The sequence below is a fragment of the Cherax quadricarinatus genome, chromosome 3 (assembly GCF_038502225.1).
Source record: "Cherax quadricarinatus isolate ZL_2023a chromosome 3, ASM3850222v1, whole genome shotgun sequence".
In the NCBI taxonomy this organism is placed as follows: domain Eukaryota; kingdom Metazoa; phylum Arthropoda; class Malacostraca; order Decapoda; family Parastacidae; genus Cherax; species Cherax quadricarinatus.
In genome coordinates this window covers 76576161-76591989 of record NC_091294.1, presented here as the reverse complement: position 1 = coordinate 76591989, position 15829 = coordinate 76576161, and the positions used below count along the sequence as shown (strand labels likewise).

The following is a 15829-nucleotide window of genomic DNA, read 5'->3' as shown; positions in this document are numbered from 1 at the left end:
GAACTCTTGATACAAGTACTCTTGATACAAGAACTCTTGATACAAGAACTCTTGAAACAAGTACTCTTGATACAAGAACTCTTGATACAAGTACTCTTGATACAAGAACTCTTGATACAAGAACTCTTGATACAAGAACTCTTGATACAAGAACTCTTGATACAAGAACTCTTGATACAAGTACTCTTGATACAAGAACTCTTGATACAAGAACTCTTGATACAAGAACTCTTGATACAAGAACTCTTGATACAAGAACTCTTGATACAAGAACTCTTGATACAAGAACTCTTGATACAAGAACTCTTGATACAAGAACTCTTGATACAAGTACTCTTGATACAAGAACTCTTGATACAAGAACTCTTGATACAAGTACTCTTGATACAAGAACTCTTGATACAAGAACTCTTGATACAAGTACTCTTGATACAAGAACTCTTGATACAAGAACTCTTGATACAAGAACTCTTGATACAAGAACTCTTGATACAAGAACTCTTGATACAAGTACTCTTGATACAAGAACTCTTGATACAAGAACTCTTGATACAAGAACTCTTGATACAAGAACTCTTGATACAAGAACTCTTGATACAAGAACTCTTGATACAAGAACTCTTGATACAAGAACTCTTGATACAAGAACTCTTGATACAAGAACTCTTGATACAAGAACTCTTGATGCAAGAACTCTTGATGCAAGAACTCTTGATACAAGAACTCTTGATACAAGAACTCTTGATACAAGAACTCTTGATACAAGAACTCTTGATGCAAGAACTCTTGATGCAAGAACTCTTGATACAAGAACTCTTGATACAAGAACTCTTGATACAAGAACTCTTGATACAAGAACTCTTGATACAAGAACTCTTGATACAAGAACTCTTGATGCAAGAACTCTTGATACAAGAACTCTTGATACAAGAACTCTTGATACAAGAACTCTTGATACAAGAACTCTTGATGCAAGAACTCTTGATACAAGAACTCTTGATGCAAGAACTCTTGATGCAAGAACTCTTGATACAAGAACTCTTGATACAAGAACTCTTGATACAAGAACTCTTGATACAAGAACTCTTGATACAAGTACTCTTGATACAAGAACTCTTGATACAAGAACTCTTGATACAAGAACTCTTGATACAAGAACTCTTGATACAAGAACTCTTGATACAAGAACTCTTGATACAAGAACTCTTGATACAAGAACTCTTGATAAGTACTCTTGATGCAAGAACTCTTGATACAAGAACTCTTGATACAAGAACTCTTGATACAAGAACTCTTGATGCAAGAACTCTTGATACAAGAACTCTTGATACAAGAACTCTTGATACAAGAACTCTTGATACAAGAACTCTTGATACAAGAACTCTTGATACAAGAACTCTTGATACAAGAACTCTTGATACAAGAACTCTTGATACAAGAACTCTTGATACAAGAACTCTTGATACAAGAACTCTTGATACAAGAACTCTTGATACAAGAACTCTTGATACAAGAACTCTTGATACAAGAACTCTTGATACAAGAACTCTTGATACAAGAACTCTTGATACAAGAACTCTTGATACAAGAACTCTTGATACAAGAACTCTTGATACAAGAACTCTTGATACAAGAACTCTTGATACAAGAACTCTTGATACAAGAACTCTTGATACAAGAACTCTTGATACAAGAACTCTTGATACAAGAACTCTTGATACAAGAACTCTTGATGCAAGAACTCTTGATGCAAGAACTCTTGATGCAAGAACTCTTGATACAAGAACTCTTGATACAAGAACTCTTGATACAAGAACTCTTGATGCAAGAACTCTTGATGCAATAACTCTTGATGCAAGAACTCTTGATACAAGAACTCTTGATACAAGAACTCTTGATGCAAGAACTCTTGATGCAAGAACTCTTGATACAAGAACTCTTAATACAAGAACTCTTGATACAAGAACTCTTGATACAAGAACTCTTGATACAAGAACTCTTGATGCAAGAACTCTTGATGCAAGAACTCTTGATACAAGAACTCTTGATACAAGAACTCTTGATACAAGAACTCTTGATGCAAGAACTCTTGATGCAAGAACTCTTGATACAAGAACTCTTGATACAAGAACTCTTGATACAAGAACTCTTGATGCAAGAACTCTTGATACAAGAACTCTTGATACAAGAACTCTTGATGCAAGAACTCTTGATACAAGAACTCTTGATGCAAGAACTCTTGATACAAGAACTCTTGTCACAAGAACTCTTGATACAAGAACTCTTGATACAAGAACTCTTGATACAAGAACTCTTGATACAAGAACTCTTGATACAAGAACTCTTGATACAAGAACTCTTGATACAAGAACTCTTCATACAAGAACTCTTGATACAAGTACTCTTGATACAAGTACTCTTGATACAAGAACTCTTGATACAAGTACTCTTGATACAAGAACTCTTGATACAAGAACTCTTGATACAAGTACTCTTGATACAAGAACTCTCGATACAAGAACTCCTGACACAAGTACTCTTGATACAAGAACTCTTGATACAAGTACTCTTGATACAAGAACTCTTGATACAAGAACTCTTGATACAAGAACTCTTGATACAAGAACTCTTGATACAAGAACTCTTGATACAAGAACTCTTGATACAAGAACTCTTGATACAAGAACTCTTGATACAAGAGTTGTGTGACTCTTTGAAGAGTTAAGAGTTATAAGTGACAAGACTCATAATAATTTAAATGTAGTGAAGAGTGGCTAGAAAACAACAGTAAAAACAACAGTAGGAAACAACAGTAAAAACAACAGTAGGAAACAACAGTAAAAACAACAGTAGGAAACAACAGCAAAAACAATAGTAGGAAACAACAGTAAAAACAACAGTAGGAAACAACAGTAAAAACAATAGTAGGAAACAACAGCAAAAACAACAGTAGGAAACAACAGTAAAAACAACAGTAGGAAACAACAGCAAAAACAACAGTAGGAAACAACAGTAAAAACAACAGTAGGAAACAACAGTAAAAACAACAGTAGGAAACAACAGCAAAAACAATAGTAGGAAACAACAGTAAAAACAACAGTAGGAAACAACAGTAAAAACAATAGTAGGAAACAACAGTAGGAAACAACAGCAAAAACAATAGTAGGAAACAACAGTAAAAACAACAGTAGGAAACAACAGTAAAAACAATAGTAGGAAACAACAGTAAAAACAATAGTAGGAAACAACAGTAAAAAAATAGTAGGAAACAACAGCAAAAACAACAGTAGGAAACAACAGTAAAAACAATAGTAGGAAACAACAGTAAAAACAATAGTAGGAAACAACAGCAAAAACAATAGTAGGAAACAACAGTAAAAACAACAGTAGGAAACAACAATAAAAACAACAGTAGGAAACAACAGTAAAAACAACAGTAGGAAACAACAGTAAACACAACAGTAGGAAACAACAGTAAAAACAATAGTAGGAAACAACAGTAATAACAATAGTAGGAAACAACAGTAAAAACAATAGTAGGAAACAACAGTAAAAACAATAGTAGGAAACAACAGTAAAAACAACAGTAGGAAACAACAGTAAAAACAAAAGCAGGAAACAACAGTAAAAACAGCAATAGGAAACAACAGTAAAAACAAGAGCAGGAAGCAACAGTAAAAACAACAATAGGAAACAACAGTAAAAACAACAGTAAGAAACAACAGTAAAAACAATAGTAGGAAACAACAGTAAAAACAAAAGCAGGAAACAACAGCAAAAACAATAGTAGGAAACAACAGTAAAAACAACAGTAGGAAACAACAGTAAAAACAATAGTAGGAAACAACAGTAAAAACAACAGTAGGAAACAACAGTAAAAACAATAGTAGGAAACAACAGTAAAAACAATAGTAGGAAACAACAGTAAAAACAATAGTAGGAAACAACAGCAAAAACAACAGTAGGAAACAACAGTAAAAACAACAGTAGGAAACAACAGTAAAAACAAAAGCAGGAAACAACAGCAAAAACAGCAATAGGAAACAACAGTAAAAAATAGAGCAGGAAGCAACAGTAAAAACAACAGTAGGAAACAACAGTAAAAACAACAGTAGGAAACAATAGCAAAAACAACAATAGGAAAAAACAGCAAAAACAACAGTAGGAAATAACAGCAAAAACAACAGTAAGAAACAACAGTAAAAACAATAGTAGGAAACAACAGTAAAAACAAAAGCAGGAAACAACAGCAAAAACAATAGTAGGAAACAACAGTAAAAACAACAGTAGGAAACAACAGTAAAAACAATAGTAGGAAACAACAGTAAAAACAACAGTAGGAAACAACAGTAAAAACAATAGTAGGAAACAACAGTAAAAACAATAGTAGGAAACAACAGTAAAAACAATAGTAGGAAACAACAGCAAAAACAACAGTAGGAAACAACAGTAAAAACAACAGTAGGAAACAACAGTAAAAACAAAAGCAGAACAACAGCAAAAACAGCAATAGGAAACAACAGTAAAAACAAGAGCAGGAAGCAACAGTAAAAACAACAGTAGGAAACAACAGTAAAAACAACAGTAGGAAACAATAGCAAAAACAACAATAGGAAACAACAGCAAAAACAACAGTAGGAAATAACAGCAAAAACAACAGTAGGAAACAACAGCAAAAACAACAGTAGGAAACAACAGTAAAAACAACAGTTGGAAACAATAGTAAAAACAGCAATAGGAAACAACAGTAAAAACAACAACAGGAAACAACAGTAGAAAACAGTAAAAACAACAGTAGGAAACAATAGCAAAAACAACAGTAGGAAATAACAGTAAAAACAACAGTAGGAAACAATAGCAAAAACAACAGTAGGAAACAACAGCAAAAACAACAGTAGGAAACAACAGCAAAAACGACAGTAAAATAACAGGAAGCAACAGTAAAAACAACAGTAGGAAACAACATTAAAAACAACAGTAGGAAACAACAGTAAAACAACAGCAGGAAACAACAGTAAAAACAACAGTAGGAAACAACAGTAAAAACAACAGTAGGAAACAAGAGAAGGGAACGGCAGTAGGAAACAAGAACTAGAAGTAAAAGAGGGAAACAACAGCTAAAACAACAGTAGAAAACAGCAGCTAAAAGCAACAATAGGAAACAGTAGAAAACAACAGCAAAAACAACAGTAGGAAACAGCTAAAACAACAGTAGGAAACAACAGCAAGGACAGGAGTAGGAAACAACAGTAGGAAACAACAGTAAAAACAACAGCAGGAAACAACAGTAAAAACAACAGTAGGAAACAACAGTAAAAACAACAGTATTAAACAACAGTAAAAACAACAGTAGGAAACAAGAGAAGGGAACGACAGTAGGAAACAACAGCTAGAAGTAACAGTGGGAAACAACAGCTAAAACAACAATAGAAAACAGCAGCTAAAAGCAACAGTAGGAAACAACAGTAGAAAACAGCAGCAAAAACAACAGTAGGAAACAAGCTAAAACAACAGTAGGAAACAACAGCAAAATCAGCAGTAGGAAACAACAGTAAAACACAACAGTAGGAAACAAGAGTAGGGACCAACAGTAGGAAACAACAGCAACAGTAAGACAGAGTTGAAAACAACGGTAATAATCGACAGTAGGAAACAACAGTAGGAAATAACAGTAAGACAATGGAGTTGAAAAAACAGTAGAAAATAACAGAAGGATATGACACCAGAAAAAACAGTAGGAATAACAGTAGGAAATACAGTAGGAACAACAGTTGGAACAACAGTAGAAAACAGTAATAAGAAAAAGAGTAAGAAAGAACAGTAGGAAACAGGATGGAAACATAAATAAGTAACTAGGAACCAAATAAGGTATACCAGTAATTAAGAACCAAATAAGTAAGATAAACCAGTAACTAGGATGCAAATAAATAAGATAAACCACTAACTTGGAAGCAAATAAATAAGATAAACCACTAACTAGGAAGCAAATAAGATAAACCAGTAACTAGGAAGCAAATAAGATAAACTATTAACTAGGAACCAAATAAGTAAGATAAACCACTAACTAGGAAGCAAATAAGATAAACCACTAACTAGGAAGAAAATAAGATAAACGAATAACTAGGAAGCAAATAAGATAAACCAGTAACTAGGAAGCAAATAAGATAAACCAGTAATTAGGAAGCAAATAAGTAAGATAAACCACTAACTAGGAAGCAAATAAGATAAACCACTAACTAGGAAGCAAATAAGATAAACCACTAACTAGGAGGCAAATAAGATAAACCAGTAACTAGGAAGCAAATAAGATAAACCAGTAACTAGGAAGCAAATAAGATAAACCAGTAACTAGGAAGCAAATAAGATAAACCAGTAACTAGGAAGCAAATAAGATAAACTGTAGTTCTCAATGGAACGGAATCAGCAAGACATCCTATTGGGGCAAGTGTTCCACAAGGAAGCGTGCTGGGTCCATTGTTATGGAATGTCTACTTCAACGACCTTCTTCATCTCATCCCAGAATCACATGCATATGCAGACGACTGTACACTGACATTCACTTATCCAAGAGAAGAAATGCCAGCTACTCTAAGCTACATCAATCACCAGCTGAGAGCTATTTCAGCTTGGGGAAATGGTGGCAAGTAACATTTGCACCTTAGAAAACGCAAATGATGATCGTCTCTAGGCACCATGATAGTAATGCTGGTGCAGTAGTAAGGATGAATGGGAGGGTGTTGGCACCTGGAGAAGAAGTTGATATCCTTGGGGTGAAATTTGAGTTCAAACTAACCATGAAGAACCATGTTGTAAATCTTGCAAAGAAGGCAGCCAGGAAGCTTACAGCACTTCGCCGTATCTCGCATCTGCTTGACAGTAGGGGTTGCAAGATCCTGTACGAGGCACAAGTACGCTCACACCTTGAGTATGCTCCACTTTCTTGGTTTGCCTGCCCCACCCCCTCTCATCTGCGACTGCTTGACAGAGTAGAGCAAGACGTCTCATCTCTCGCCTGGACCCATCCTGGATAGATCTGTCATTTCAGCAGAGCCTTCAACGCAGGAGGGATGTGGGTGGCCTTACTGTTATGTACAAGGCCAATATTGTCAAAATACCACACCTGGATCCACTTCGAGGACAGCGTGAAACAAGCTTTTATGCCACAAGACGGGCAGAAAGCAGAAGCTTCACTCTGGCTGTACCCTTCTCCAGAACTTCACTCCATCTGAGATCCTATATACCCAGGATGACTCGAGTATGGAACACATTCGTACAGCATAATGATGTCAACGAGATAAAGTCAGTTGATCAAATGAAAATGCTGGCCCACAGATGGCTCCAACTTCATCCTGTTCCCTACTTGTATGTCTCATAACAATAAAAATGCTTTCAAATGAGCTGATGTAGGTAACAGCTCTTAGCTTGCCAATAAAGTTAGGAATCCTTAACCTGTAAATAGCTGCCAATAAAGCTAGGGATCCTTAACCTTGTCAAACCCTGTGTAAAAAAAACTAGAAAGCAAATAAGATAAACCACTAACTAGGAAGCAAATAAGATAAGCCAGTAACTAGGAAGCAAATAAGATAAACCAGTAACTAGGAAGCAAATAAGATAAACCAGTAACTAGGAAGCAAATAAGATAAACCACTAACTAGGAAGCAAATAAGATAAACCACTAGGAAGCAAATAAGATAAACCACTAACTTGGAAGCAAATAAGATAAACCAGTAACTAGGAAGCAAATAAGATAAACCAGTAACTAGGAAGCAAATAAGATAAACCACTAACTAGGAAGCAAATAAGATAAACCACTAACTAGGAAGCAAATAAGATAAACCACTAACTAGGAAGCAAATAAGACAAACCAGTAACTAGGAAGCAAATAAGATAAACCAGTAACTAGGAAGCAAATAAGTTAAACCAGTAACTAGGAAGCAAATAAGATAAACCAGTAACTAGGAAGTAAATAAGATAAACCACTAACTAGGAAGCAAATAAGATAAACCAGTAACTAGGAAGCAAATAAGATAAACCACTAACTAGGAAGCAAATAAGATAAACCACTAACTAGGAAGCAAATAAGATAAACCATTAACTAGGAAGCAAATAAGATAAACCAGTAACTAGGAAGCAAATAAGATAAACCACTAACTAGGAAGCAAATGAGATAAGCCAGTAACTAGAAAACAAATAAGATAAACCACTAACTAGGAAGCAAATAAGATAAACCACTAACTAGGAAGCAAATAAGATAAACCAGTAACTAGGAAGCAAATAAGATAAACCAGTAACTAGGAAGCAAATAAGATAAACCACTAACCAGGAAGCAAATAAGATAAACCACTAACTAGGAAGCAAATGAGATAAGCCAGTAACTAGAAAACAAATAAGATAAACCACTAACTAGGAAGCAAATAAGATAAACCACTAACTAGGAAGCAAATAAGATAAACCAGTAACTAGGAAGCAAATAAGATAAACCAGTAACTAGGAAGCAAATAAGATAAACCGGTAACTAGGAAGCAAATAAGATAAACCGGTAACTAGGAAGCAAATAAGATAAACCAGTAACTAGGAAGCAAATAAGATAAACCAGTAACTAGGAAGCAAATAAGATAAACCAGTAACTAGGAAGCAAATAAGATAAACCAGTAACTAGGAAGCAAATAAGATAAACCAGTAACTAGGAAGCAAATAAGATAAACCAGTAACTAGGAAGCAAATAAGATAAACCAGTAACTAGGAAGCAAATAAGATAAACCAGTAACTAGGAAGCAAATAAGATAAACCAGTAACTAGGAAGCAAATAAGATAAACCAGTAACTAGGAAGCAAATAAGATAAACCAGTAACTAGGAAGCAAATAAGATAAACCAGTAACTAGGAAGCAAATAAGATAAACCAGTAACTAGGAAGCAAATAAGATAAACCAGTAACTAGGTAGCAAATAAGATAAACCAGTAACTAGGAAGCAAATAAGATAAACCAGTAACTAGGAAGCAAATAAGATAAACCACTAACTAGGAAGCAAATAAGATAAACCAGTAACTAGGAAGCAAATAAGATAAACCAGTAACTAGGTAGCAAATAAGATAAACCACTAACTAGGAAGCAAATAAGATAAACCAGTAACTAGGAAGCAAATAGGTATAATAAGAAATATAAGAGAAAGACAGAAAGTGAAAATTTCTATCTTTTTCTCCGTCATTTACAAAATCAGTTTTAGTATCAAAGTCAAAATTGATTATTTTTTATGATGATTGTCTTGAATATTTTTTTTTCAGCTAGAAACTAAAATTACCTTTCCTGGCATCAAACCTGATAACTCTCCATTGTCTCCCCAGAGACACTTGTGCCCTGTTTGAGTCTGTTTATTCTGGGTATCTTTATTCTTACGGGTATCTTTATTCTTTAATAAAGATACCCGAATGTTACCCAAGTGTCTTATTTATCAAATTGTTGGTCTTCTGAGCCATTTATTCAATAATTGTTGCTGATATTGTAAGCTTCTTACGGGGTGTCGATTATTGGTAAATGTTCGTGGTGTTTCTAGATTTGTATTTTAATGGATAATTTTGGGGATAATCTGGTTATTTTTTAAAGGAAATTAATTTTGCAGTATTCCAGTGACGTCGTAAATTGTCTGGCAACAAGAGGAGGAGAAGATTGAACTGTTCTCGACGAGTCATGTACTAGAACTCTGAGTTAGAGAAACCACGAGGAGAACGTCATGTTACTAAGGTAACAAGGGGAAGCAACTTGACTAGAAGGTACAGGATACCATGACAATACCTCGCCATCCTAGAAGAACAAGGGAAGTAAACTACTTGACTAGAAGGTACGGTATATCAAGGCAATACCTCGCCATCCTAGAAGAACAGAGGGAGCAAGCAACTTAACTAGAAGGTACAGGATACCAAGACAATACCTCACCACTCTAGAAGAACAGGGAAAGCAAGCAACATATCTAGAAGGTACATGATACCAAGACAATACCTTGCCACTCTAGAAGAACAGGGAAAGCAAGCAACATATCTAGAAGGTACATGATACCAAGACAATACCTTGCCACTCTAGAAGAACAGGGAAAGCAAGCAACATATCTAGAAGGTACATGATACCAAGACAATACCTCACCACTCTAGAAGAACAGGGAAAGCAAGCAACATATCTAGAAGGTACATGATACCAAGACAATACCTTGCCACTCTAGAAGAACAGGGAAAGCAAGCAACATATCTAGAAGGTACATGATACCAAGACAATACCTCACCACTCTAGAAGAACAGGGAAAGCAAGCAACATATCTAGAAGGTACATGATACCACATAGAGGACACAGAGGCCAGCCACAAAAAACACTACCAGAATGGGTCGTCACAGACGCAAGATAAAAACACATATAACCTGTACAAAGGAAAAACAGTGTTTATTCAGCGTCAAGACAGAACACAAGTGTAATACACTAAAGAAACCTATAGAATACACAGAAGAAATCATTATTAATATTATTATCGTATTCTCGGGAAGTATTAAGCTTGTGGTATAGTACTTGTGGAATGGTACTTGTGGATTGGTACTTGTGGATTGGTACTTGTGGATTGGTACTTGTGGATTGGTACTTGTGGATTGGTACTTGTGGATTGGTACTTGTGGATTGGTACTTGTGGATTGGTACTTTTGGAATGGTATTTAATTAAATTTAATGATGGAAAGGGCGAGTATATATTGTTCATAGATAATATTTAGAGTGTGAGTAGGTGTTAGTTGCCCCAACCCCTGACTGTTTACCCTCAGTGTCGCAAGATGGTCACAACTCTTGGCTGCAACGTCCCTGGTTTGCCAGCAAACTAATTACCTACGTTAGCTTGTTTCATTAATATCCTTTCTTACCATCTTCATCATCATCGTCGTCATCATCATCATCATCATCATCGTCGTCGTCGTCATCATCACTGTCCTCATCGTCATCATCATCATCATCATCATCGTAGTCGGAAGCATCAGAAACTGACGGTGAGGTTACAGGTGTTACGTCTACGAGAAAGTCGGTGGTCGGGGTGGTGCCCTTGCCCATAGCAGTGGGTACAGTGCCTGTTGGCATCGTGAGGTTGGTAGTAGCTGTTGGTATCGTGAGGGTGGTATTGGCTGTGGGTATCGTGAGGGTAGTCGTGGCTGTGGGTATCGTGAGGGTAGTCGTGGCTGCAGACTCGGCTTCAGGGGTCAGTGAACCCTTGTAAGTGTTTCTCTGTAGATCTGGACTGTTATTGACATTTGTGTCTGATTTGCTGGCTTTAAGACGGTCGTAACCTCGCTTACTGGAGCGACTTGAATCTGTGAAGGAAAGAGTTTAGTCACTTGAAGCTGCATTTAACCTCAAGCTAATGGAAATAAATGGTATAAAATACCGACACAATGGAAATATAAACACATATGCAGTATAATGTGATCCATTATTGACTACGTTTCGCCCACACAGTGGGCTTTTTCAAGTCACAAACAGATCTACCTGGGGTGGAAGGGACGCGAGTATTTATAGTCAGGTTCAGAATGCTGAGGTCAGGTGGAGAATGCTGCATCTGATGATGTACCGAATCTAAAATCTTGGGTAGCTTGGAAAGGAGGTTGGATAAGTTTGTGAGCAGACCTTCTACAGTGTTCTTCCATTCCTGTGTTCTTATGTGGGATAGCGATGAAGAAGTTTCTTGGCAAGTGGTTCAGCTATGTTATAGAAGCCACTATTCTGGTTGAAGTTGTCGGATATAGAAATAAGTGATGATTCCAGGATTCTTCGGTATTGAGTGTTGTTTTCCAACCTCTAGCTAAGCTGACTAGGATTCGCCAGGAAACAGGACAAGTGTTTCCTGACGTGGGTCGTAGTTATACGACGACCTGCCACTGGAACTTTTGGTCATCTGACCAAGACCTTCCACTGGCTTGCTCATCCACCACTTAAAAATTAATTTTTTTAGTAAACTGTAGCTCGATTGCAAGAGTACTCAGCTCACACTGAGGTCCGGGGGTCGATCCCTGGTACGGGTAGAAACACTAGGACGTGTTTCCTTAAGACCCTGGTGTCCATGTTCACTTATCAGTAAAATAGGTACCTGAGTGTTAGTGCACTGGTGTGGGTGGCATCCTGGGACAAAATGGACCTAATTTGATTATTATTATTATTAGCATTATTACAGCGGATCATCCTCTCCAGGGACAATTAACCCAAACCCCAGATGTTTCGCTCCAAATAGTGTTTCCCCACATGTGACGGTAAAGACTTTAAGGGATTCTTAGACAGTTTCTGGTCCCTCATAGACAGAGGGACAGACAGAAATATCTTGACTAAGTTCAATTATCTGAAAACTCAACATTGAGAGGAAGCTTACGACCTTGTCAGAGCACTTGATATAACTAGTGATAATTATAAGCAAGTTATTCCAGTCCTGGAGTCTAATGTTCATGATAATCATCGACTTACAGCCGAACATGCCAATAGGCTAGTTGATCTTCCGTCCCACCACTGCTTGCAAGAATAGAAAGTGTTCAGGATAACTTCAGATAAAGGCCACATATCTGTGTCCCCTTATGTAGATATCACAGTAAGTGACTGGGTATTCGGCCCAATCAGAGTAAATTACCACAGAAGACTATTGAACACCTGAACCTAAATTCTGGGAAATAGTTGACATGTAATGAGATCAATGAAGAGTTGAAATATATTATCTTACATACGAGCTAATTCTTGCAATGTTAAATCCCCACCTGATGGACTTGAAGCAGTCTTATGTGTCTCTGCCACCACCCTGGATGCCCCGCCGACCCCAGATACTTAAGAGACACGTCTTCTAGTAATATGTTCATTTTTCCACTGAAATCTACCTTGTTCATAATTAATATCGCATTTGCTTTGTCTGTTTCGTAAGGTGAAGTCCAGGATCTTTGCTGAGACCTCTACAAATCTCGGACCTTAGCGTGTTAGGTGAGCGCTGGCAATCGAACTACCGGTCAGTAGTTATTACGGAGTTCGACCAAGGAACTCAGAGATCCTTTAACCGTAAGAGCGCATTATCTCAGTTGAGAGAGATATCCCATAGGAAGGTACCTCATAAACCACGGTACGGGCGGGGATTGAACCCGCGGTGACTGAGCCGTTAAACTCCAGAACGTCGCGTTAGCCACTGGGCCAGCTGGCTACAATAAGATTCATCCAACTAGGTATATTTATACACCATAGGAAGGTTAGCATAGGCCACCACTGTGACCATAGTGGCGAACGCGTCGGTCTGGGGTTTTACGACTCACCGCGGGTTGAAGCCCCGCCCGTACCATGGTTTAATAATAAGAATCTTTATATCTACATGTACAAGGTATACAGACCATAGCTGACATAAATGACATACTGCTATATAGAAAGCCCCTTGTTATGTAGAGCATTTCGGGCAAATTAAGTCAGTTTTGTCCCAGGATGCGACCCACACCAATCAAAAATAGGTATGTTGATAAATTAGACACATGTGCAACTCTTGGGTATCTTTATTGAGGAAACGTTTCGCCACACAGTGGCTTCATCAGTCCATACGTAGGAGAAACTTGAAGAACAGGAGAAGAATGAGGTAATCAGTCCCTCAACCTTGAGTCGATGTGTTCAGTCCATCAATCTTGAATAGATGGACTGAACACATCGACTCAAGGTTGAGGGACTGATTACCTCATTCTCCTCCTGTTCTTCAAGTTTCTCCTACGTATGGACTGATGAAGACTGATAAAGATACCCAAGAGTTGCACATGTGTCTAATTTATCAACATGTCGGTTCTCTGAACCATTCAGCTACAAAAATAGGTATCTTAAGGAAATACGTCCTAATTAATTTTAACCCGTTCCGGGGATCGAACCACGGACATCAGCGTGTGAGACGAGTGCGCTACCAATCGGCTACAGGACATCGTTCACAACATTAACAAAGTTAATACTCAATAACTGTTATAACATGCAAAAATGTTTATCATATTAGTGGAAATCTCTTGGTAAATGTTGATCTGGTTCCGTGAACTATTGAACAAGTGAACTATTGAACAAGTGAACTATTGAACAAGTGAACTATTGAACAAGTGAACTATTGAACAAGTGAACTATTGAACAAGTGAACTATTGAACAAGTGAACTATTAAACAAGTGAACTATTGAACAAGTGAACTATTGAACAAGTGAACTATTGAACAAGTGAACTATTGAACAAGTGAACTATTGAACAAGTGAACTATTGAACAAGTGAACTATTGAACAAGTGAACTATTGAACAAGTGAACTATTGAACAAGTGAACTATTGAACAAGTGAACTACTGAACAAGTGAACAAGTGAACTATTGAACAAGTGAACTATTGAACAAGAACTGAACTATTGAACAAGTGAACTATTGAACAAGTGAACTATTGAACAAGTGAACTATTGAACAAGTGAACTATTAAACAAGTGAACTATTGAACAAGTGAACTATTGAACAAGTGAACTATTGAACAAGTGAACTATTGAACAAGTGAACATTGAGTGAACTATTGAACATTGAGTGAACTATTGAACAAGTGAACTATTGAACAAGTGAACTATTGAACAAGTGAACTATTGAACAAGTGAACTATTGAACAAGTGAACTATTGAACAAGTGAACTATTGAACAAGTGAACTATTGAACAAGTGAACTATTGAACAAGTGAACTATTGAACAAGTGAACTATTGAACAAGTGAACTACTGAACAAGTGAACAAGTGAACTATTGAACAAGTGAACTATTGAACAAGTGAACTATTGAACAAGTGAACTATTGAACAAGTGAACTATTGAACAAGTGAACTATTGAACAAGTGAACTATTGAACAAGTGAACTATTGAACAAGTGAACTATTGAACAAGTGAACTATTGAACAAGTGAACTATTGAACAAGTGAACTATTGAACAAGTGAACTATTGAACAAGTGAACTATTGAACTATTGAACAAGTGAACTATTGAACAAGTGAACTATTGAACAAGTGAACTATTGAACAAGTGAACTATTGAACAAGTGAACTATTGAACAAGTGAACTATTGAACAAGTGAACTATTGAACAAGTGAACTATTGAACAAGTGAACTATTGAACAAGTGAACTACTGAACAAGAACTATTGAACAATTGAACTATTGAACAAGTGAACTATTGAACAAGTGAACTATTGAACAAGTGAACTATTGAACAAGTGAACTATTAAACAAGTGAACTATTGAACAAGTGAACTATTGAACAAGTGAACTATTGAACAAGTGAACTATTGAACAAGTGAACTATTGAACAAGTGAACTACTGAACAAGTGAACTATTGAACAAGTGAACTATTGAACAAGTAAACTATTGAACAAGTGAACTATTGAACAAGTGAACTATTGAACAAGTGAACTATTGAACAAGTGAACTATTGAACAAGTGAACTACTGAACAAGTGAACTATTGAACAAGTGAACTATTGAACAAGTGAACTATTGAACAATTGAACTATTGAACAAGTGAACTATTGAACAAGTGAACTATTGAACAAGTGAACTATTGAACAAGTGAACTACTGAACAAGTGAACTATTGAACAAGTGAACTATTGAACAAGTGAACTATTGAACAAGTGAACTATTGAACAAGTGAACTATTGAACAAGTGAACTATTGAACAAGTGAACTATTAAACAAGTGAACTATTGAACAAGTGAACTATTGAACAAGTGAACTATTGAACAAGTGAACTATTGAACAAGTGAACTATTGAACAAGTGAACTATTGAACAAGTGAACTATTGAACAAGTGAAC

The 15829-nt window shown here is 36.4% G+C and overlaps 1 protein-coding gene across 1 annotated transcript in view; it reads right to left on the bottom strand.

Moving 5' to 3' along the window:
- Positions 1-12483, bottom strand: part of LOC128706629 (GATA zinc finger domain-containing protein 17-like) — a 29726-nt gene extending 17243 nt beyond the window's left edge. Inside the window, exons 1-2 of the mRNA XM_070093467.1 lie at positions 12474-12483; positions 10941-11332 (exon numbers count right to left, since the gene is read on the bottom strand). Of these exons, the coding sequence (XP_069949568.1) occupies positions 10941-11332; positions 12474-12483 (402 nt within the window). The remainder of the gene's footprint in view (positions 1-10940; positions 11333-12473) is intronic.
- Between the last annotated feature and the right edge of the window lie 3346 nt (positions 12484-15829).